This window comes from Centroberyx gerrardi, chromosome 6, assembly GCF_048128805.1.
Source record: "Centroberyx gerrardi isolate f3 chromosome 6, fCenGer3.hap1.cur.20231027, whole genome shotgun sequence".
NCBI lineage: Eukaryota > Metazoa > Chordata > Actinopteri > Beryciformes > Berycidae > Centroberyx > Centroberyx gerrardi.
The window spans coordinates 22,704,615-22,726,979 of NC_136002.1; the positions used below are offsets into that span (position 1 = coordinate 22,704,615).

Here is a 22,365-nt window from a genome sequence, read left to right on the forward strand (position 1 = left end):
GCCATAATTAAACTCATGTTTTCCTTTTCAGAAGCCACCCAATTAGACCTATCTATCTTTTACAAAAAAGGCTATTTGAAATGAAGAAAAGCGTATTACTTAAAGGAAGGACAGGGGAAAAAAGAGAAAGTCTCATCTGTCGGCAGGTAGACAGAACAGAGTTCATTTTGTTCTTGAGTGCCACGTTGAGAGATGATACCTTTGGATTCCAAATGACTGGGATTGACATGATATGAGACTTTTCAACAATCCGCAATTATGACCTTTGCTCAGAACCTACAAACTGTCAGGTAATAAAGTTCTTGGGTGAAATGGACAATCTTTTGGCACAGGTAAAGGTGTTACCTAGCAACCCCCCCTGTCCTATCAATGCTCGGCCTGGAGGTATCTCTGGAGATGCTCCCCCCTACAAAGACCTGGTTCAGCTTGCCTCCATAGGCCCCATGACCCCCTTGGACAAACAACAGCCTCATTCTCTGCACCACTGCTGACCTCATTGTCTCTTTGTGAAGGGAAAATCCAGAGTTGCATTCTGTTAAATGGCAAATGGTCCACCACCGGCGAGCGGACCAGACCTCTACCTCCAGCACAGGCCTACAGATGAACACTAAAGAGCCGCTCTCTCCTCAGGAATATACACAAGGAAAACATGGTAAGACACGAGACACCAACTTCCACGCTACAATTTCCTCCATCTGTTCAATGTATGCAATACCGACAACAATACCTCTCTCTCATTGTCACCTTCAATGGCACCTTCTGAATGTATGGTAACAGATGTTGTTTACACATACAGTATTAGCTGCAAAGCTGTATAACCTATTTTTTTCAGCAGTGACAACTTTAAGTAACCTGCTCTACATTTTTAATCAGATGTTTTTTTATTCAGATCATGTACATTGTATGACCTAATGCTGTATAATTGTACTGAATGTGTAATCATAAATGGCTCCTCTGCTTTATCCAACTGGTGCTAATTGTAGAGACCCAAATTACATGTTTAGGTACCTTTAAGTGCTACAGTATTAAGACATGGGACCAGATGGTATTTAGAGAGAATTTGTAATTGTATAATACCAAGTCTGTATTGCACATCTATAGATAGCTTTATTATAATTACTGTAATACTCCCAGCGTTGCTTATGGAAACAGCTGCTTCTCGGAGAATTAACCCGACAAACACATAGGCTTCACAATCCAGAGTGATAAAACATTTCCGAAAAGTAGGAACATTCTGAAAAAATTATCAGACGCTTTAAAATTACCCCCATATGAAAATTCATCACCACACACAGTGCAATACTGACGTGTAAGGGATTTTAGGTCGCTCATTATGCCTCACACACTTGGGGATATGTGACACATACACCTGTACACACCTACAGTTCTGACTCCTTACATCTGGACGGGTCAGTCATGTGCCTAATATCCAGGTTTACAATGTTCCTAATTAAATCTGATAGAGTCTGACGTGTGTGCTGTTGTTGAGGAGCAAGTGGTGAAAGGAAAGTCTTGTTTTTTTTTGTTGTTGTTGTGAGGCAAACTTGCCAAAACTTTAGTGGAGAAAATGAGATCTAATGCAACCTACTATAATCATTACAGAGTCTTGATGGAGACACATTATCAGTGATTGAGAACCCTGCAGCTGTCAGTCATCCTTTCCACTCAGAGAAAACGGCAGAGGTGGGAGGGGCCAAGGGAGTCCAGGGCTGCCATGCTTGGATAAAGGGGATTCATTCTACAACCCACGGTAAGCCCCAGTGGTGATGGGTGTCAAACCACAGGCAATATAGCAGGAATCTTACTTTATTTGTGCACAAACCAAGGTGAGCTACACCGTCTGGCTAGGAAAACACACAGTCCAAAAAACACAAGGCAGTATGACTTGTTTCATCAAACTATTACCTCTGCAGTGCATTGATCAGAAGGTATGACACTGCTTCTTTACATACATGCTGTTGTGCAGCATGTATGTAGCTTGTGAACCGTATTGCATCCATCTCTGTCTCTTATCTTGCATATTGTCAGTGTGCTCACGTGCTTCGCTTGGTGCATGCATGGAGTGCGGCTTATTATTTTCTGCCACTGTCTCACTGCTGTGTGTCAGTGTACTGTATGTATCAGCTGACATTTAACATTCTTTTCAGCTCGTATCTGGGATCAGATAGCATTAAATCCAAGCTCTTCTATTGCCTTAGCTCATAGACTGGTGAGACTGCTGGCAGCGGTGTGTGCAGTCGGACTCCTGGGAGGCTTAGCTGTGGGTGTCTGGTTTCTAGGTGAGTTATTGTGCTCATGAAAGAATCACTAAATGGGCCTAACAGTAAGGTAACGGGAAACTGTAAACTAAACTGTAAACGAGTTACAACAACTCTGGCTACTGTACATTTGTAGGTCAACGCTACTTTTCAGTGTGTTCAGAGTGTTTTTAAACGTTTACTTCAGTATTTGTGGACATCAAAATGTATTTATTTGAATCTTTTATAAATTAAATATTCATCATTACTTTTTCTGGAGTAAGATTTATTTTTAAATGTAAGTGTGATGAGAGCATTTATTAGATCTCTCATTTACAGTAAAACAAACATTCAGGACTTCACCTACCATACCTCCCATATGGGTTAAAAAGGAATTATCCCCAAAATGTTGGCTGATAATGGTCCATCAACTTATTGATGGACCATGGGTAATCCATTAATTTGTGGAGGGAAGATTTTGGAACCTGCACATCTTGATTTTTGCTCAAAAGCAACAAACTTGTTGAGTATTGTTTTAGTGAGCTACTCTTTCACTTGAGCTATTTCTGCTTTCACTCTTACTTGAGTAAAATTTAAATTAAGCAGCAGTGCTGCTTCAGTATTCTTCCCACCTCTACTTGATAGTATTTTGCTACTGTACCAGACAGGGTTTGTCTGTTCTTTATGCTAATTCTGTAAGAGATACTCTGGAGTTTTTTGTAACATCAGTTATGTTAAATTTTCTGAGGTGGCGAATGAACATGTTAAGTCCGCCTGCCTACCTGGCTGATTGACAGCCAAATTCATTATAACTGTTCCACATATAGTTAGACTTCTGCTGAGGCCTTCCTCCTCCCAGAGTCCAGCAGGGCTGGGAGACACCAAGGAGACGTCCTTCTGCAATGTGACTGAGGACATCTCTGTGTCCGACCCCAGGAAAGGTCTGTGTCACCTTAAGTCTCTGGTGTTCGTTGGAAGTATGCCCTAGTTTCACTGTCATATGAGTAAATGGGCAGGACAAAATTCTGTGGTTGCTACTATGTACTTAATCATAGTCAACGGAGTCATGGTTCATATCTGAAGAGGTTTAAAGTTGAATAGTGACAAAATTGTTATGCAACAGCTGTTTCTTCTAGCCCTTTGGTCACTCTTGAGATATGCCCATTGACTGACATCAAAATATCACACATAATTATCTGTTTGTTTTGACTACATTAGCATAGATACCAGTGTTTTTCCTATTCAGTTCCCACTCAAACAAGAGGCTAGTTCATTACTGCTGACTGAGCTTGTCTCTGGAGGGATTTTCAATCAATCAGGTTCAGTGTTTTACAGAATCAGCCCAGAGAACTCTCTCCTGGAGATCCAGCTGGAGAAGCTCTCCACCTGGCTGCCCGTGTGCTACGAGAGGTGGAACTCCTCCCTGGGAACGCTGGTCTGCCGTCAGCTGGGCTATCTGAGGTTGGTCTGCTCCACTGACAGGATCACACACCACCTCCCCATAGCTCTCGGCCCCTGACACTGATTGAGAACCGAGCGCCCACTCAATAACTTACAGTTTAATCTTTAGCCTGCGTTGCCAAGGTTGATGGCTTGGCTTATTTATGGCCTGTTAATACAATATTTACAAGCTCACTTCATGCCTCACGGGTCTGAATTATCTTACTACTGACTCCCACCCAATTTGTATACTTTCTCTTTCCAGACTGACCAAGCATAAAGGAGTGAATCTAACTGATATTGGGCCAAACTATAATGACGGCTTTATACAAATTACCTCAGAACACAAGAACAATCTGGAAAATATGTGGCAATTCAGGTAAGGCAATTTGTCTGAGTACATAATACTCATAATGATGCAGAGAAAATTATGGCTACTAACACATGAATCATGCATCATTAGTTAACTCATTTATTTTCATCTAGGGGGAGCTGTATCACAGGGAAGGTTATAGCTTTGAAATGTTTTGGTAAGTTTAACATAACTTTTTGTTTGACTTTGCACCTAAGCTACTTTAACACCAAGCCCTAGTTCCATAAATAACTCAGGAAAATGCTACATTAATTTATCTCTGTGTAGAGTGTGGAACACGAGCCAAGTTGCCTAGGATAATAGGGGGAGTAGAGGCCACGTTGGGGAGGTGGCCCTGGCAAGTTAGCCTCTACTACAGCAACCGCCACACCTGCGGAGGCTCCATCATCAACAGTCAATGGGTGGTCACAGCCGCCCATTGTGTGCACAAGTAAGGCCTTACCAGGACTAAAGGTCAGAGGTTACAGACTCCGCGAAGGAGAGTAATCAGTTATCAGCAACTGAATCGCATCAAACAGAGAAGGATTCTCTCTCACTGGTCTTTGCTTCCTCTTTGTTTATTCCTCAAATGTCAGCTACAGGCTACCTCAGGTGTCCAGCTGGGTGGTCTATGCCGGCATTGTGACGCGCAGCTCGGCTAAAATGACTCAGCACACTGGATACGCTGTGGAGAAGATCATCTACAACAAGAACTACAACCACAGGAGCCATGACAGCGACATAGCCCTAATGAAGCTGCGGACCCCTCTGAATTTCTCAGGTCAGTCTGGTAGCCTCATTGCCAGCTTTGCATGTAAAGTGCAGTTCGAAGCGGTTTTATAATAATTAAAATGTTTGTTTTTTGTTCTAGATACCATCAGGCCTGTGTGCTTGCCTCAGTATGACTATGATCTTCCAGGAGGGATGCAGTGCTGGATCTCCGGATGGGGCTACACACAGCCTGACGATGGTACGGCATTGCTGCACTGCTGTAAAAAATTATTCACACATCATGACAGATTGTGTGGTGACACAATCTGTGACTGCAGCTTCATGTGCGATTCTTCCTCAGTTCACATACCTGACACCCTGAAAGAGGCGCCGGTTCCGCTAATAAGCACAAAGAAGTGCAACAGCTCCTGCATGTACAATGGAGAGATCACTCCACGGATGCTTTGTGCTGGATACACTGAGGGAAAAGTGGATGCATGTCAGGTCAGCTGAATGCACCATCAGTTCCTTGCAGATACATTTTAAAGATTTATCTGCTTCTCTGTGATTTGTTTTTGATGACATAATGAAGGCCTGTCGCTCTGTAATGTATCCTGTGCCTGTTCCCCCTGCAGGGGGACAGCGGGGGTCCTCTGGTTTGCCAGGAGGACAACGTGTGGAGGTTGGTGGGTGTGGTCAGCTGGGGGACAGGGTGTGCCGAGCCCAACCATCCTGGGGTTTACACCAAAGTGGCTGAATTCTTGGGCTGGATCTATGACATGATTGAGGTGAACAGACATGATCCAATCATACAAATATGTTTACTTGAATGGAAATATCAGACGGCCCTATAATCATCTCTCAATTGAAATTGCATGATGCCAAATAACTGAGTGCTATTACATGGACAATATTGTTTCTCTTTGCAGAATTACTGAGGTGGGATCGTGAAGGACAAGAACATATAAGCAGAGGATGCTGCTGATACTTCCTATTTGAGACATTTGAAAATCATAGTCAATCTTTTTTTTTTTTTTTTTTTTTTTTTTTTTACTATAAATGTCTGTCATGTACTGTATTGATACCACACATACTCCAGAGATTAAAAAGCATTTTTACGTTATATTTGTCATGTACTGAATATAAATTATGCCTCTAAACAGACTGTGTCCAGTTTTATTATTGACAGACAGCTCTTTCTTGTCTCCTTTTCCCCGCCAGGTGGCATTTGTGTAACGTTAACCCCTCACCTAGTTTCCATAGCAACAGGGAAAAACACAAGTTGGTTTTGTCAGTACCTGATACCAAGGTGCATTGCAATATTGCTGTGATATTATTCTGTCAGTATTTTTAATATATTACAGTTTCTTCCTATAGTTATTAGCTGCGCTTTCAGTTACAACTAAACTGTCGACAAGCTAACGCTAGTTCTCTCGAGCTAACGTTAACTTTACTTAGCTAGCGTTAACTCATACACAACAACGACTTTCCAGCTGCTCTGTCTTGCCGGACAGCTAGGTTAACCTAACGTTAGCTACTGCTAAAACGGTCAGTTAACCTACCTAGGATGTCCTTCGTCGGCTGTCCAAAGGATGTTTTGCAGCAGGTCAATCAGTTTTGGTCCATGCTGGATGATCTTTCTCAGAATGACCCCAAAGCCTACCAGAGGTTCATTGAAAAACAGATGAAGGAGGGAGTTGAATTCAGTGCAGCACCCGAGCTGAATTCCTGTTTGCGCACTGAATTACTGGTAGGTAACAGCAGCTTAATGTTCTGCAAGCCTGAATTACATTGAGTTGAGTGCTATCTATCTCTGTCTGTCTTTCTGTCTGTCTGTCTCTCTCTTTCTCTATCTCTCTCTCAATTCAATTCAATTCAACAAGCTTTAATGGCATGACAGCTCTGTAACAATAAGCAAATGTGCACTGTCACTGACAGTGCTGCTCATCAAGAAACACGAAAGAAAGGAAAACAGTACATTATCTCTCTCTCTCTCTCTCTCTCTCTCTCTCTCTCTCTCTCTCCCCCTCCCCCCTCTGTCTCACATGCACACCTCACAGTTGCTTACAAAATAATTGACTTTTATGTCAATCACAAATGTCCCAGTATAGCTATCACACCTGTGTCTGTGCATGATTTAATTAGTGATGGTGAGGGAGGTTTTGACAGCTTGACAGACAATACATCTGTGTCTGTAACAGGAACCAAAGAAAGGTTTGCTGTACATCAATATATGTGGCTGGAGACGTGTGCCTGCACCTCAGGATCCCAGTGAAGCAACACCTGTGTGTGGAGGAAAACTGGAAACAGGCACAGATGAAGGTGGAGGTAAAAGAGACTCCTGAATTGGAAGGTTTCAGTTGCCTTGCCCATTTCCCCCTTCATTTTGCACAGGGAAACTGATATATTGTTCCTATGTTTTTCCCTATGCATAGACTGGTACACCGTGTTGGATGTGGCATTAAGCCCTGCAGTTCTACAGGAATGTAAGGACAGGAGGGAGATGGACCAGGTCTACATGCTGGCCCTCAGCTTTACCGAGCAGCAGCATGGGCTGAGGTTATCTCACCAGTACACCGTCATCAGCTGTAGCCCGAAGGGTAGTCTGGAGGACTTGTACCGCCGCCTTCAGTTTCGCCAGCAGCCCAACAGCGGCAAACAACCTGATACAGGTAGTGACAAGACCTAGCCCCCTGATAAGCTACTGTAAAGTCTCAGCGATTTTGTCATTTTAGTTTGATGCAGATGCTTTATCACCTTTCACATTGTACCACAACTAGTTTGTAAAAATGTGTAGCTGAAAGGAGATTTGTTTCAATTACAACCTTTGGTCTCCCTTACGCTCATCTCCTTTTTACAGTCACTCAGACCCCAGTTGAACTCCTACAGCAGATCTCCTCTCTTCGTTTGGAGGAAAGTGAAGAAGACCCGGCAGCCCAACTCATCTCTGGGCCTGCGGAGCACAGAAAGAAGAATTTGATCCAGGTCATTTCCAGCTCATTCACAGCGCAGCCACAGAAGCCAGAGTACCAACTCGAAGTGAACACTGATGCTGCGGGCCTCCCTCGCAGCGTGGAGCTGACAGTGCAACTGCCAAAGGTTTGCTCCATGTCAGAGTGTCAGCTTAGCATCTCCAAGGTCAGTGGTTGCACCCTCCCTTTGACTGAGTTGTTACGAACCATTTTAGAGCCCAGTGTGTGTGTCAGGGTGTACTTATTTCTCATAACAAGGTTACATAGTGGGCCTGTTTCTAATGCTGTGAGTCTTACAATGTGCTGAATGTATTCTTCTGCAGGATGATGTCTTGTTAGAAGTGGAGGATGTGTACCATCTCCTTTTGCAGCTCCCTGAAATTGTAATTGAGGAGAGTGCTTCCGCCACCTTCAACAAGAAGAAACGAAGCCTCACTTTGAGAGTGGCTGTTCTGTGACACATCAAATGATCTGTGGAAAACCATCCAATCTGAAACTGTTTTCCTTAGTGGAGCAACACACCTAGACACCCAGGAGGTGATTAGTCCTCCTGCTGGCAATGGACTGATGAAATTGAGGGGGTAGGAGTAAATTCTGTTACTGAAGGTACCTCAAAGTAAATGGAACAAGAGAGGCTGAATTGATACTAGGCAATCTGAAATGCCTTTTAAACACACTTTATGTCATGGAGGGACACAGGCTGTACCTCTGAACCTGGCTAACAAACAACTTCCCTGTAAAATTATGCTTTTCCAAAACCAAAATGATGCTTTACAAAAACAAAATATTTCAAATGCCACTATGCTCTTTTGTGCCGTGTGGGCTGATTAGCTACAGCAGATTTAATTCTTAACCCAAAAATTAATTGACTGCAATGGAAAATCTGTGGGTTTTGTTTATGAATATGTGGGTGTATGAGTGGAGGTATAATGGCGAGGAGCCGGTGTTCAGTCTCATTACTGTATGCTGTGGGAATAATTGACAAAAAAATATATTCATGCAATAATTCATGTTTATTAAAACATCAGAATTTAGGCAGAACAACTATCACAATTTGGCAATGTAGAACTTGTGAAAAAATGTCAGTAACACTTTATTTTAAGGTTCACATACTAAGCACTAATTACGGCTCATAACTGCACAGCTTATAAGGTGTTATGAATTCTAAATCAATGTACTTACTAATGTAAATACTTGGTTTTTAGTCAGTATGTTTATACTCTACAGGCCTACATTACTGACCATTAATTGCTAGTTCTCCCACAGCAAGCTCGTTATTTACCTTTGAAGTAGTTACATGCACACCTATAAGCTGCAAAAAAAAGTGTCTAATATGTGTTCGCTCAAATAAAGTGGTACCAAAAATGTCAAGTCAAATTCTTCATATGAAACATTCACTTTGAAAACGTGGTTTTGTACTGAAACGGTGTTAGATCCATTGGTCCCAGTTTATTGTGTACAACTACTCTCTACTATGGAATCACAATATTTTTCAATGGCGTCCTCGTCCAGTGGCAGCTGAGGTTTGTAGTGGTGATCTGTGGTTTGGAGCTCTACCTCCTCTCTCCATGGTCCTCCTCCACCCAGGCTACGATCTTCCCCTCCCAGCCAGGCACAACCGCTCCGTCCTGGAACACCTGGAGAGCCAGAGCAGAACCTTTAAACCTTTACATATCCAAGAAAGACTCATATTTATACAAGAAGTAACTAATTACATTACATTTAATTTACATGTAATTGAGTAGCTTTTTTGTGTACTTTTTTGCCAAGTATTGTTACAGTATTGCTACATTTTAAATCATCCATTACAGGGAACACATTTTATGGCTCTCCATAAGGAACAGAAACTGAACCGACGTAAATCGACAAGTTGTGGAGCCATTTGCAGTGAGAAGAGTAATCTGGCTTTACTTCGTTTTTGCTCTTAAGTTTGTAATTTCTAATTTTTCCAATTAAAAGAATCTAGTTTAAACTCGGTCCTTGTCCTTTTAACCTTGCATGGAGAAATCACATTTAACAACATTCTCTTCTCTAAAAGGTAACTCAGTACCTTTTAAATTAGCTACTTTTTACTTTTACTTAAGTAGATTTTTACACCAGTAATTTTACTTCTGCTTAAAATATCAGCGAAGTAACAATACTTTACTAAAGTTTTAGTACCCCTTTCACCCCTGCATATACAGTATAATGTACAAAGGTCCAGACAAACACTGAAAATGAATCAATTCAGAATTTTCTGATTCTCTGTGATGGAAATCAGTCAGCCACCCTACAGTGTTTTAAAGTATAGAGCAGGAACAGTTAAAATTATTAAGTGGTGGGCTAGCTGAAAGCAAGCACACCTCTGTTGCTGTAATTATTTATTTATTCTTCCACCCAAAAGTTTGGACTTACATAACTCAACTCCATTCAAACTTTAACTTGTGCAGCTACTTGTGTAGATGTGCAGAATCAGTTATGAAACAGCAATATATCAGATGGTGGCGCTGTAACCACTGGTCAAAAGTACACATTTCAAAAGGACACTGCAACCGTTGGTCCTAGAGGCATGGCACTTTGCACACACATCCAGCTATTGTTGTTCTACAAATTTGCCTCTTACACCATCAAGGTCCAGCATATTAGATTTTCTGTTATTTTGAAAAACAGGTTTTTATAGTAGGCTTCTTAAATTTTTGACTTATTGATACAAAAATGGATACATGGCTTCAGAAGACCAAGATACAAAAATGAATGTAGCCTACCCAATTTTTTATATCTTTTTTAGATCTTTTTATATCATTTGGCTGTTAACCTATGATCATTACACTTGGTGCATATGTGCAAGAGTGTACTATAAGCATACATGTCAAGCCATAAAAAAGGTTTAGTCTATATATGAAATTTGATTGTGATTTGTCAATGTGGCTTTGGCTTATCAGATAGTAACCCAATTTCCTACGAGATTCTATAGGCTACAGTGTCAGTTAATCATTCCTTTCTTGTTAATTTGTGTTTTAAATTAATTGGTGTTTGTATACATATCTGTGTGTGTATATGTATTTTTATGCACGTCAATGCGTCAGTATGCATGTAGGTATGTAATTAGGTGATCATGTGTGTACATTTGGACTTGCATACATGTATGTATGTATTTACTAATGCAACATTTCATGCGCTTTCAGCCGGCCCACACTGTTCCATGTGAAACTGCATCGTCTAGTTGGCATTTGGTCTTTCCCTGGTGAAGTTGAGTTGAGAGGAAGTGGGGTCTATAATTTTACTGCCACGCCTACCTCCTCTTTCACTGTGCCAAACTCTGGGTCAAGGGCCTTGAAGTGGTATCTGAAACTGCCTTGCCTGTCCACAGCAGCCTTGAAGTCTCGCAGTGTCACCTCGCCCAACCTATAAGTATACACTGTCAGTCACATGGGAGCTGGTCTGCACAGTCACACACACACGCTCAAGCAACACCACCACTACACTTACTTACCTTCTCCATCCCAAATAGCCATATTTAACCAGTATAGCCATCTAACCATTTATATATAGTTCTGATCATGTGCCTGCTAAGCACAACCACTGAAAAACATACAGATCCAAACAACAATTTGCATTAAACTCACGCATGCTACATTGAAGGAACACACAATAACACTGTAATACAAATGCAATATATAGTGATGTATTTTGCACCTTTTCGGGATGTTAATCAGGAACGGTGTGAGTGAGCGATCAGTGAAATAGAGCACTTTCGTGGAGACGGCGGTGTCCAACCCCGGGCTGCTGTGAGAGTGTGCCATTTCTGGAAATAAATACAAAAACAGCAAACAAGTTTTTCACAACCAGAGTCTAGAATGGCTCTAGCCTTAAAGCCAATAATGCCCCTCATATATCCCAGTGTAATGGAGTTCCACAATTAGATTTAACAATGAGAATTGAGAATTAGTAATGTTGCAGTCAGAGGATGACGAATACTAAACAAAACAAGGATTCTGTTTGTCTCACTTGAGCTTGGTGGCCAGGAGTCCCGGTCTGTCGGATTGGCTCTGCGCCCCGGTGATTTGAATTCCTCCTAGCAGAAGAAGCAATTACTCATCATAATCAGTCAAATGTCATTCGTTGTTTATTCATCAACCATCAGGTGCCCGATGTGATACAGCGTGTGGATGTACTGTGCATAGCTGTATGTGTGTGTGTGTGTGTGAGAGTGTGTACCCCTCTGTCCTGCCTGCGCTGGGTGTCCACATTGTGTAAGCGGTCCATGAGACTGGCCACACCTTGCTCTAGAGTGTCCAGAGTGTGATGCTGCGGGTCGTGACCAGAGAAGCTGTCCCTCAAACTACGCAGGGCTTCCCTCACTAGCTGCAGCTCTTCTCCCTGATAACACACACACACACACACACACACACACAAAAACTGTGACATAAAGCTTCTTGCTACAATTGCTGTAAATGTAGTTTGTTTATCATTTTATGGCAATAAGCCATCGACATCAACATGTTAAACAGCAAGTAATGCTATTATTAAAACAGCAAGTAATGCTATTTTTAAAACACTGATTGAAATTGAAAAAAATAATTTTGAGTATTAGACGCACCGGTGCATTGTGTTGAAATGCTGGAGGAGAGGTTGAAGCCACTGAGTTACTGTAATTGCTGCTTTCATTTCTAAATGACTGTCAAATGGAAAACAATATATACAACGTACAGATTAGTAGGTCTTTTGAAATGCAAAGGAATGGTAGTATACTTGAAATCGATTGGCACTACATTTCTTAATCCATACCCGTCCAAGGCTGACTTCATGTACTTTATGCTGAGCTTCATCTAGCTTTTGTTGCTGTTGCTGCAGTAGTCTGTCCTTCTTCCCAAGTTGCTGCTATTGTGACATGAAGGATGAATAAATTAAAACTCATTGTATATACATATATTTAAGTAATGCATTCAAATGTAAGAAAAAATCAAGAGATTACCTCATATTCACTGAGTAATTTGTTCCGTTCACTCAACTTGCGTTTGAGCTCTACCTGAAAACATAAATATATCCACTTGATACTGTATATGAGTGCTGTATCACTTTCACATAAATGGGAGCCACAGGTCAAGCAGGTCAAATATTTATAGTGTCAAAAGGAAATCATCACTTGTCTCACATTTTCCCCTTCCAGCTGATCTCTGGCCATGTTGCACCTCAGTAGTTCCTGCTTTAGCTGCAGCACAGCATCCTCCTGCACTGCCATGCGCTGCTGCAGAGCATCCTAATGAGAGAGAGGGGGAGATCAAAGAAACTTCCAGAGGAGACCTGCATACAGATACACTGAACCTGTAGGCCTTATCGATAGCACACACCCACCTGTACATTTTCTTAAATTACATGAAATGCGACCAAAAAAATCCATTGTGTATTACAGAAATTGCAGAACCATCAGTCTGGGGATGGTACAAGAGTGGAATATCTTAAATTATATCCTTTAATTCATACACAACAGACCGAGCTGGAGTAAGAGGGTTAGGTTGGCAGGGTTTACCTTGATGGCCTGAATGTGGCGCGCCTCCTGCTTGTGTCTCAGCAGCTCCCTCTACAAACCAGACAAACAAGCACAGACATTAAAGAAGGGGGGGACCCTTTGCTCATATGGCAGCTCATCTATATTAAACCTAATTACATTTACTTACTGTACCTTGAGATCAAGGGCCTCCTCCATGCTTTGGTCCAGACGACTGCGGATTAGAACCTTCAAAGGGAGAGGGGATGAGCAGCATAATTAGAGAATGGAAAAATGTCAGAGCTTATGAGGAGGCAGTGGGCCTGCATGACGGCGGGCTTATAAGCAGATCAGAAAGATTCATTCGTGCTCTCTCGAGCCACTCTCAAGTGGAGTGACGGTGAAAACACCGTCACAACAGACGGGTTGACAGCGGCACTTCACACAAGAGTGGCAAGCGAGAGAGAGCTGTTTTCATCAAGTTAGCAGAGAGAGGGAACCGTACCAGCTGCTGCTCGGCATTAGCCCGGCTATCTCCGAAGCTCACAGATCCATCCTGGTCCTCCTCAGGGAGTGAGCCATGCAGCAGCAAAGCCTGAGGAGAAATACACACACACACAAGGCCTGTAAACAGACGCTCATAATTGAATATACAAAGCCGAGAAGCCTGTAGGAGTCCACAGGCACAGACTTCTCCATCTCAGTCATCTGGCCTCACCCATATATACAAGCATGCACATCCACATATGCACACATATATTCAGAGTCACAACAAAAACTCTAAGAATTAATATATTTGTTTTTGTATTGGAGGAAATGTATGCAGATGGTGTCTGCTTTGTACCAAAAAGTCCAATAAAATCTCTAAGAAAACTCTAAGAATTAATGAACCTGAACCTCAACCTGAACTGGACACCTTGCCGAGAGCATTGCGCTCGCTTTGGACATGTGTAGTACATGACAGTATCATGTGTTTAGAGGGCAGGAAAGGGTACTTGAATGGAAGCAGCATCTATAAAATGTCTCTACACACCTTTATCCTAAAGTACTGTACAGTTTGGCCGTTGATTTGACGGAGCCGCACCATCACCTCGCCACTGACATAATGTTTACATTGGTCAAGCTTTATATTGATTTTACCTCTGAAAGATTTATAGAAGTCAGGCATTAGATAAAACTTAAGCGATAAATCTCTCCTCTAGTTGAGCTGTTACCTGCCCCAGATACATCTGTAGTGCGTATGCCTTCTTTGGATGTCTTTATACCCTGTTTTTGAGTGTGTGTTGTCAGCTGGAGTTACCTGTAGGCGGAACACCATCCTCCTGGCCTCCTGCATCTCCTTCTCCAGCTGCTCCTGGTGGGCGTCCAGCTGCTCCTCCCATGATTTCTCCTCCTCTTGCCCATCATGCCCCATGGTAGGACACAAACCACACAGAGAGACCTCCTCTGAAAGGGCGAATAACAGAGAGAGAGAGATGGAGCGAGAGAGGGAGAGAGGGAGAAGGGAGACTAGGCATGGGAGCGTTTTCTTTGTATGTGGGATAAGTAGCATGGGATCTTGCTACACAAGAGTCGATGTGCAGCCAACCTGTAACAGATTTCTTCTCTGTCAGCTCTGATTTGTCATCCCGAGGTTCCCCCTGGTCCGCAGACTGATCGTTGACTATTGCCTCTTTGGGGGTGTCAGTGGACTGGGTGATAACATATTCTTCTTTGGGGGAGTGAGCAGGACTGGCTGAGCTGAGACTGGAACAGATGGTGGGCAAAGACAGGAATGAGTGCGTTTGCATTTCTTGTGCCAAATAAATAGCAATAAATAGTCCTAGTTACATAAAAGGAAGCTAGACATAAATTCTTCCCCAAGTACACACACTGTACATTAATCTCATCTGGACTAAACATTTAAAATGAATTCCTAAACTTTGACCATAGTTAGCATATACAGACAGTATTCCCATAGTGCAAAGATCATTGACTATCTGCCAATACATTACTTAACCAATAACAAAACCTCATTAAAAGACAATCACATAAAATGATTGAAACTTGATGAGAAAATACACAGTCAGGGCAAGAATTTATGCAAGTCTGTCATTTTTCAGGCCGGAAATTCTTTACATAGTTTGCTTCCCCTTGGGCCATAATTTCAAAACATAACGTTTTCATCGTTTCTGAATGGCTGGTTTTCTTCCAGCTCCTGCTTAGTATGTGTTTTGTGATCTTTGTGTGCGCTGAGTGCATTTCCAGCACCCTGAGGTTCAGGCCGCTTGTCATGTTCACTCTGGTGTGTTTTTAGAAATGGGATACAGCTATTTGTGACCTGTGACCTATGGCATTATACATCCTCTCTCTTCCCTTTGTGTCTGTGGGAAAACAACCCAGCTTCTGTGGAGTCAGACCTAAACTCTATGCCAGACAAGGGATAGAAAAGCATCACTATTCATCACTCTGCTCCTCAGGCAACCAAGCTGCGAAGGAAAAAAAACAAAACTGTGGAACTCTGGAAGGTACTGAAGGAATGCATTTTCACGGTTAAAATGTCCTCAGCATACATATGCAGCAAGATTTAGATTATAGCTGATGAGATTTTCTGCTTATCTAATAGCATTACTCAGTGCAAGCTAAATCGCAACAGTAAGACTGTAAACAGTAACACGGGTATCTGTCACTTTTGAGTTCACACTGCCACTATATGGAATTATGTTTTTTGCATTGTACATATAACTTATAATGATGTGAGCCTAGTCACTGATGTCCTGTCTGTCAGCTGCAAAGTAGGCTACTGATTAATTGGAAATGGTGTGAACAGAAGTACCATCATGGTTGCTTGAATTTAAAACTTTAAATAAGGAGAGTTTAATGATGAAACAGAAAGAAATGTTTGATCCTTGTTAAGATAGTACATTGGCAACATTCACCACTCTGAGCAACTTCAGTTAGATAGTTCCTCCTAGCTTCTGAGAAACAGTAATTGCACTGGGTCACGTAAAAAAAAAAAAAAACATGAACTGAGCTTCTTATCAGAAGCTGCTGTGATTTTCCCTAAGTGTTTCTCCAAAGGGAAGCAGCTCCAAAGCAGCTGGTTCCAGCTAATCTTGTCATTGCAGATGATGACATTGTCAAGATACCCTCTATCATTGTCTCAGGGTTTAGTTCAATAAACTCTAACTAATTTCTTTTAGATGCTCCCTGCTGATCTGTTGCATCAACACAGGCAACATACAAATAGATATGAACTATATGAGATAAGCCAAAGATTAAGCACTGGGATTTGCAAGAGATGAGCTTCATTGCAACAGATTAATGTGGGCATTTTGTCACATTTGTTACTTTATATGAAAAATATATATGTTGTACAGTATGTAGGCTTTTATTTATCATGTCATTTTAAAGAGTTACTTCCTTGTCTGGTAAATACCAAAAGTAGCTAAAAAGGTTAGCATTTTAAAATGATTCACTCTCTAAAAGCAAGCATTACTTAACTCTAGGACAATCAATTTCATATGACAAATAAACATGTCAATATGTGATTTTCTAATTTAATTTAGAATTTCTGGTCTTCATCAGGATCACCGAACAGATGATCTGCTGACTGAAGTTAGATGGCCGTTGCTAGGCAGCAGGCTCTCGGCTCACACTGACACACACAGCCACCTCCAACTGGTACAGGGACACACCCACACCTACTGTACACAGCGGAACAAAAGACTCTGCAGAACTAGGACACAAAATACCTGTTTTTTATGCTGTAATTACCAATATCTTTCTAACAGTGAGATTGTCAAGACTGGACATGTTTATCAATAGTCGACTGCCTGACTGGCTACAGGCCTATTTTTTATTGCTAAGGCACATGCATTGTTGGTGAAAACAACAGCCTCCTGAGTTCAACCAGAGTGACATGGTGTTAAAATAATAATTAGAATATTTTGAAAACTGGCTCTTACCATTTCATCTGTTTGGCTCCCATTCTGGTGGTTACACTCTTAACCTCCCATACAGTCTGTGCCCTGCATCTGGGTGATGCCCTGCTTCTCAGTCAGGACCATAGCCCAAACAGAGCCAGAGGCAGCAGGGAGGGGAGCAGCCCCGAGGACAGCGAACCGGAGGAGTCTCCACGTCGCACGCTGTGTTCAATCTGCAATAACAGCACGTTCAAATCCTCTCCAGCAGCATATTCCCTAAAACATAAAGCTCCAAATCCTAATCAACAGCCCTGAAGCTTTCCCTAAATCACTGCAAGGCTCAATCCTAGCCTGTGGTGACAGAGAGAGAGAGAGAGAGGATTGGTGCTCAGCAACACCAGCGTCTGAATTCTGCCTGGTTTCTCATTGCACTCGCCTTGTGGGTGAGCTCACGAGCTCCCATTCACGAACACAATGTTTTTTGTTCCTTCTGGACAAGAACTGATGCAGCTCTTGTGCATCTTTTCGCCCTTTTTTCCCCCCCCGCCTCTCTTTTGCATTTATTCCCTCTACCCTCCCTTTCTTTCTTCCTCTCTGTCGCACTGGCTTTGTATCGGTCCTTCCTTCTTTTACTGAGCGAGGATGTCAGACATGGCTCTGTCTGGGTGTGTTTACCCTCCCCCTCCCTCATCCCTCCTCCTTCCTTTCCCCAGTGGTCTCCCCTTTCGTGTGAAGGAGGAGGGGGATTCTCTCCTTCTCATTCTTCTTCTCTTTCCCTCTGGTTTTTTGTGTATGTCACTGTAGCTGAAACGGTGCACAATCCTGCACATACAGATAGAAAAAGACACATGAAAATGGCTTGAGTTATTCAAGATCTGTGTGGTGGAAGTCATTGTTTTTGTTTTTGAAAAAATCACTGCCTTGCACGAAGACGACACACCAAGCAAGTTGAAACATGTGTGCAGCGTTAATGATATATTCACACAGAGAGGGAAGTTTGTGTGGAATGACTGGAACAACCAGAGAAGGGTATTTATAAAATGCAGAGGTCGGCATTCAGTCACAGCTCTTTCAAATCTAGCCATTGTCATGTGCACAATGAATAACCATTTTGACTTCAGTTATAAAAGCACAAACCTTGAAAAATCTTGTTTAGAGATTCCATTCACATACGAGAGACATCAGATTAAACCAAACTGTGAGAGTGAGCGGCAGCTGCCTGGTTTGAAACAAAAGCTTTTGTATGGACTGCTAGTGGTAAGTGCTCTTTTGGCTACACAGACTATCATAATCTATGCCGTTAGAAATGTTACTGGTGTTATAAACAAGCAGAATGTGTAACCCGCCATCAGTGAACAATAACAGCCACTTTTTCTATGTGGCAGCTTGCAGTTTTGCCCATAACAATATGACAGTGTCTTAAATTCTGCATGAGCACCATCAGCACATGCTTGAATAAGCTACTTTATTGTAGAGTGATAACGCAGAGCCGTGCAAATCTGTGGTCCCATCAGGCTAATGCAACTTATTAATTGCAATGAAATGCAAAGGCTCCATTAGGATCCAACATAGGCCAACCTGGAGAGGCCAAGGCTAGTCGTCACAGGGACGTTTAATCTGAAACTACAAATATTTGCCTTCTTCATATAGAGGCTATGTTAGTTTCAACAGTCTATAAAGTCTTAGATGACATGACTGTTAGGTGATGATTGTTTTTTGGACACCCGATAGTGAAAATTTGAAATCTTTGAAATCTTTTTGTTGGAAATGTTTATTAATGTATAGAACAGTGTTTCTCAAAGTGGGGTCTGGGCACCACCAGGGGTCCTTGAGGGGGTTCCAGGGGGTCCCCAGCAAATCGATGAATTGTTAAATTCACCATTATTTCATTTACAAGAACTTACTCGGTGTTATCTCTCTACCTACAATACAGATAGTCATGGAATTCTGGACAAAATCATATCTGACAATAAAAATATTCTCAGATTTGGGTCAAAGGGAAAATATCTCATAGATTGGGGCCCGTGGCCCTGATGTGGACTAAATTAGGGATCCTTGATATGAAAAAGGTTGAGAATCACTGGTATAGAACATACAAGTCGTACTGTGAATCATACCGTCTAACATTCAACTCTGTGTTCATAGGACATTTCAAAGTCTGGCCAGATCAAGGTGTCACACTGACAGTGAGGCATGTAGTCACATAAGACAATGATGTAAATGGAGATGATTTTTCATTGCATGATATTAAACACCATGTTTTTGTGCTCTAGTGTTTATAAAGAATAGAAAAACATTTAATTCCACTATGTATTATCCAGAATATGATTTAAGTATTATACCATTTTGTTAAGTGTGGGAATTAGAGGGTCATGTGTTTTTTCAGAACATCCATTTTGATCAGTGTAAGTCATCAATAATCATTGTCATATAAATTAATAATCCTTGTCACATAAGGGTCAGTGGTACCAAACTAATTTGATTGATCGATTTTGTCTCTATTCAGTGGACAAATGGGGAAAAGTAGGTGTCATATTAGTTATTAAGCATTTAGAGGATGTCTTTTGAAATTACTGACACCAAGTAGAATTATGAATAATTATCTGAATAACTGTTTTGCTATAAATATAGAATTCTTCAGGAATGATAATTACTCTATTTATTCCTCTTAACAGCACAAATTAGCATGTGACAAAATGCCCTGAACTGAGTCACAACACTCTCTGCTTTGGGGAAAGATTTCACAGGTTGTCAATGTGTAAAAAAATTAAATTCTAAATCTGTAATCATTTTTGTTTGCAATGAGATGTGAAAAAGTAATGATATTTTTAGGAAAGACTTAAGTCTGTATATCACAACAGAAATTGGATGTCACAAAATTGCACTCAGACTAAATTGGTCCGAATAACAGGATCAGCTAAATGATGCCTACAGGAAACTTCAAGTGTAAACAGCCGATGTGAAGAAACACACCCATCATTAAAAAGTGTGACAAGCAGCCTCAGTCTGCCATACCTACAGATATGATAAGTTCCTGAATATTCATGCTTGAGCTATAACTCCGTATGCGAAGACACAAACTGGAAAAACATAAGTGTTAACAAATGTCTGTTTATTGATTCAGCGCTGAGGAATGTTGTTGTGGGAGCCAAGAGTCTGATGTTGTAGTCAGATGTACACTGCAAAAAAAAGTCCATCTTAACAAGTCATTTAGTTTCATATTCAGCCTTCAGATCTTATTTTACTTAAACCAAGAGAAAAATTCTGCCAATGAGGTGAGATAACTCCACTTGTTTCCATGCAGTTTCACTTGTTTCAGGAATTTTCTAGAAATTAGTGTCAGTATCTTGAAAAGTCAGAATAAGATCACTGCACTACTATCAAGAAAATGACACTTGATTCTACAAAATTCTTGAAACAAGTTGGTTTGTATAGGAAACAAGTGAAATTATCTAACCCCACTGGCAGACTTTTTTCACTTATTTTAAGAAAATTACGGGGACTCAGTAATAGACTAAATGACTTGTTAAGATGGAGATATTTTTGCAGTGTAGCTCAGTCAGGCCCTTGTGTAACTAGCGCAGTCAAACTTCATTCAATATAATGCGTAACAAGTTGATGATTATGGTAGGTTATGGGCCCTGGGGTGCCGTAGGGGGGTGTGTGTGTGTGTTGGGGGGGGAGTGGATGAGTGAGGAGGGGGGGAGGGGTGTTATTGACTACCCACAGGCCCCAAACTGAGGGAGTGTCTTAAGTGTCTGCACTAAAATGTATTTTGTGGTTCTCATGTGTATATTCATGAATATTTCATACTTTGATTTCACACTGCTCTGGTTTTAAAACAGGGTTTGGTTCAAATCTACAAAATTGCAAACAAATACAACTTTCTCAAAAGATATGATGCATCAACTGTATGTACACATGTCAAATTGTGCAGACTAAAACTAGACATATTCTGAAAGGGGATTACAGGAGAAAGTTGGTTATGGCAACCAATTAGGGCTATCAGGGAAGCAGCCAAAACACATCATTTCAATTAAGAATGTGTCTGATAACTGATTAGTAAATGAATGTGTGGCGGTGTGTTTGAGTTGTTGATGTCAGATGTTTGTCAAAGATGGAATAATGGTGGTGTGGGGATGAGAGGAAAGTGGAGGGGGGGCAGAGTCACCTCCTTTGCATATAGGGCCCATAACTCCTAGCTACACCCCTGTATAGGCCTTCAAACCTTTAAATACACACTCGTTTGTCCGCTTCTACTTTGCAGGGCACTTCCATTTATTTAGTATCACACCTTATTTCTGTGAGTTGAGAATGAGACAGTGGGATTTAATGACACTGAGTAAATCAAAGTAATACGCACATACACCTCTTTCACTGGTGCCGGGCAAGGATTAACCTGCAAAACTCAAAGTAGGTCCAAACAACATTCTTGCTCCATCAAAAGACCTGACGAAGAATAAAATAAAAAAATAAAAAAAAAATAGTAGAGCAAGACTGTTGGGCGGAGCTACAACAATCGGTGGAACTATGAGATCAGATTCGCAAAATTTGGTAACTTCTTTTAATATATATATATATTTTTTAAAACAACCTACATGTATTTGTTCTTTTATTGGTTCCTATGCTTTACAACTTTGCTTTTACTTTTTCCATCAATATTAAAAAAATATGGGCAAGATCAGGTACAGTACGAGTAGAGGATGAAGATTTGGCAGAGTGCCAGGAAGGTATAGGGAATTGGGGAAGTAAAGAGTTTTTAATTCATGCAGGAGGATAGCGAGTGACTCTGCTGTTCAAGGTGGGATGGGAAAGTCGTTCCACCACGGGGGAGAAAAGAGGTAGAAGAAGATTTAGCAGGTCAGGTTGCCGCAGGGACGACGCATTTGTGAATCAAATGAGTTGCTCATAAAGAACAATTTGTTTGCATGTTAACCTTCTCTATTTGTATTAGACTTTAGATTCTGATTGTAACCTACTATTGTGCATGCTAATAAACATGAGTTTCCAATCTTCTTTATGTCAGCGACCCTCATACAAATATGCATGAGGCACCACAGACCCCCATTTGATAAGATTTTGTCTCTGGGATCCCTGTCCATTTTTGTTGTCAGGTATGATTTAGAAAAGAAATGCATAACTGTTTGTATTATAGTTGGGGAGATAACAGTGTATAGTGAAATATGATCAAAAGTTATTTGCTGTTTTCAGTCAGTCATTCTCCGGTTGTACTAAATTATAGTGAATTAAATAACAGTGATAGTGAAAGCAAACTGCATTT

General features: G+C 41.3%; 3 protein-coding genes across 3 annotated transcripts; 2 read left to right on the plus strand and 1 right to left on the minus strand.

Moving 5' to 3' along the window:
* The first annotated feature begins 311 nt into the window (after positions 1–311).
* Positions 312–5,823, plus strand: tmprss5 (transmembrane serine protease 5). Its single transcript, XM_071912858.2, has 13 exons — positions 312–332; positions 1,603–1,750; positions 2,199–2,279; positions 3,065–3,178; positions 3,563–3,698; positions 3,943–4,056; positions 4,164–4,207; positions 4,318–4,480; positions 4,626–4,810; positions 4,901–4,999; positions 5,102–5,244; positions 5,376–5,528; positions 5,670–5,823. The coding sequence occupies exons 1-13, from the start codon at positions 312–314 to the stop codon at positions 5,676–5,678; spliced, it is 1,410 nt and encodes a 469-aa protein (XP_071768959.1). The 3' UTR covers positions 5,679–5,823.
* Positions 5,824–6,307: 484 nt separating this feature from the next.
* On the plus strand, positions 6,308–8,170 carry pih1d2 (PIH1 domain containing 2). Its single transcript, XM_071912859.2, has 5 exons — positions 6,308–6,490; positions 6,942–7,068; positions 7,176–7,412; positions 7,601–7,878; positions 8,036–8,170. Exons 1-5 carry the CDS (start codon positions 6,308–6,310, stop codon positions 8,168–8,170), a joined length of 960 nt encoding a protein of 319 aa, XP_071768960.2.
* Positions 8,171–8,884: 714 nt separating this feature from the next.
* Positions 8,885–17,685, minus strand: dixdc1a (DIX domain containing 1a). The gene is made up of 15 exons (XM_071912868.2): positions 17,127–17,685; positions 14,768–14,925; positions 14,480–14,625; positions 13,685–13,774; positions 13,375–13,428; positions 13,222–13,272; positions 12,847–12,951; positions 12,667–12,720; positions 12,480–12,572; positions 12,292–12,369; positions 11,910–12,071; positions 11,700–11,766; positions 11,388–11,496; positions 10,988–11,096; positions 8,885–9,349 (listed from the first exon to the last, which is right to left on the minus strand). The coding sequence occupies exons 1-15, from the start codon at positions 17,147–17,149 to the stop codon at positions 9,266–9,268; spliced, it is 1,383 nt and encodes a 460-aa protein (XP_071768969.1). The 5' UTR covers positions 17,150–17,685; the 3' UTR covers positions 8,885–9,265.
* Between the last annotated feature and the right edge of the window lie 4,680 nt (positions 17,686–22,365).

Coding starts and splice junctions, on each gene's coding strand:
- tmprss5 (XM_071912858.2), top strand. CDS start 312: ATGGACAATCTTTTGGCACAG. Junction 2,280..3,064: donor TGTGGGTGTCTGGTTTCTAG/GTGAGTTATTGT, acceptor TTCCACATATAG/TTAGACTTCTGCTGAGGCCT. Junction 4,811..4,900: donor GACCCCTCTGAATTTCTCAG/GTCAGTCTGGTA, acceptor TTTTTGTTCTAG/ATACCATCAGGCCTGTGTGC.
- pih1d2 (XM_071912859.2), top strand. CDS start 6,308: ATGTCCTTCGTCGGCTGTCCAAAGGATGTTTTGCAGCAGGTCAATCAG. Junction 6,491..6,941: donor GTTTGCGCACTGAATTACTG/GTAGGTAACAGC, acceptor TGTCTGTAACAG/GAACCAAAGAAAGGTTTGCT. Junction 7,069..7,175: donor AGGCACAGATGAAGGTGGAG/GTAAAAGAGACT, acceptor CCCTATGCATAG/ACTGGTACACCGTGTTGGAT.
- dixdc1a (XM_071912868.2), bottom strand. CDS start 17,149: ATGGGAGCCAAACAGATGAAATG. Junction 13,273..13,374: donor AGGAGGCCCTTGATCTCAAG/GTACAGTAAGTA, acceptor TCTGGTTTGTAG/AGGGAGCTGCTGAGACACAA. Junction 11,767..11,909: donor AGCGCAGGCAGGACAGAGGG/GTACACACTCTC, acceptor TTCTTCTGCTAG/GAGGAATTCAAATCACCGGG.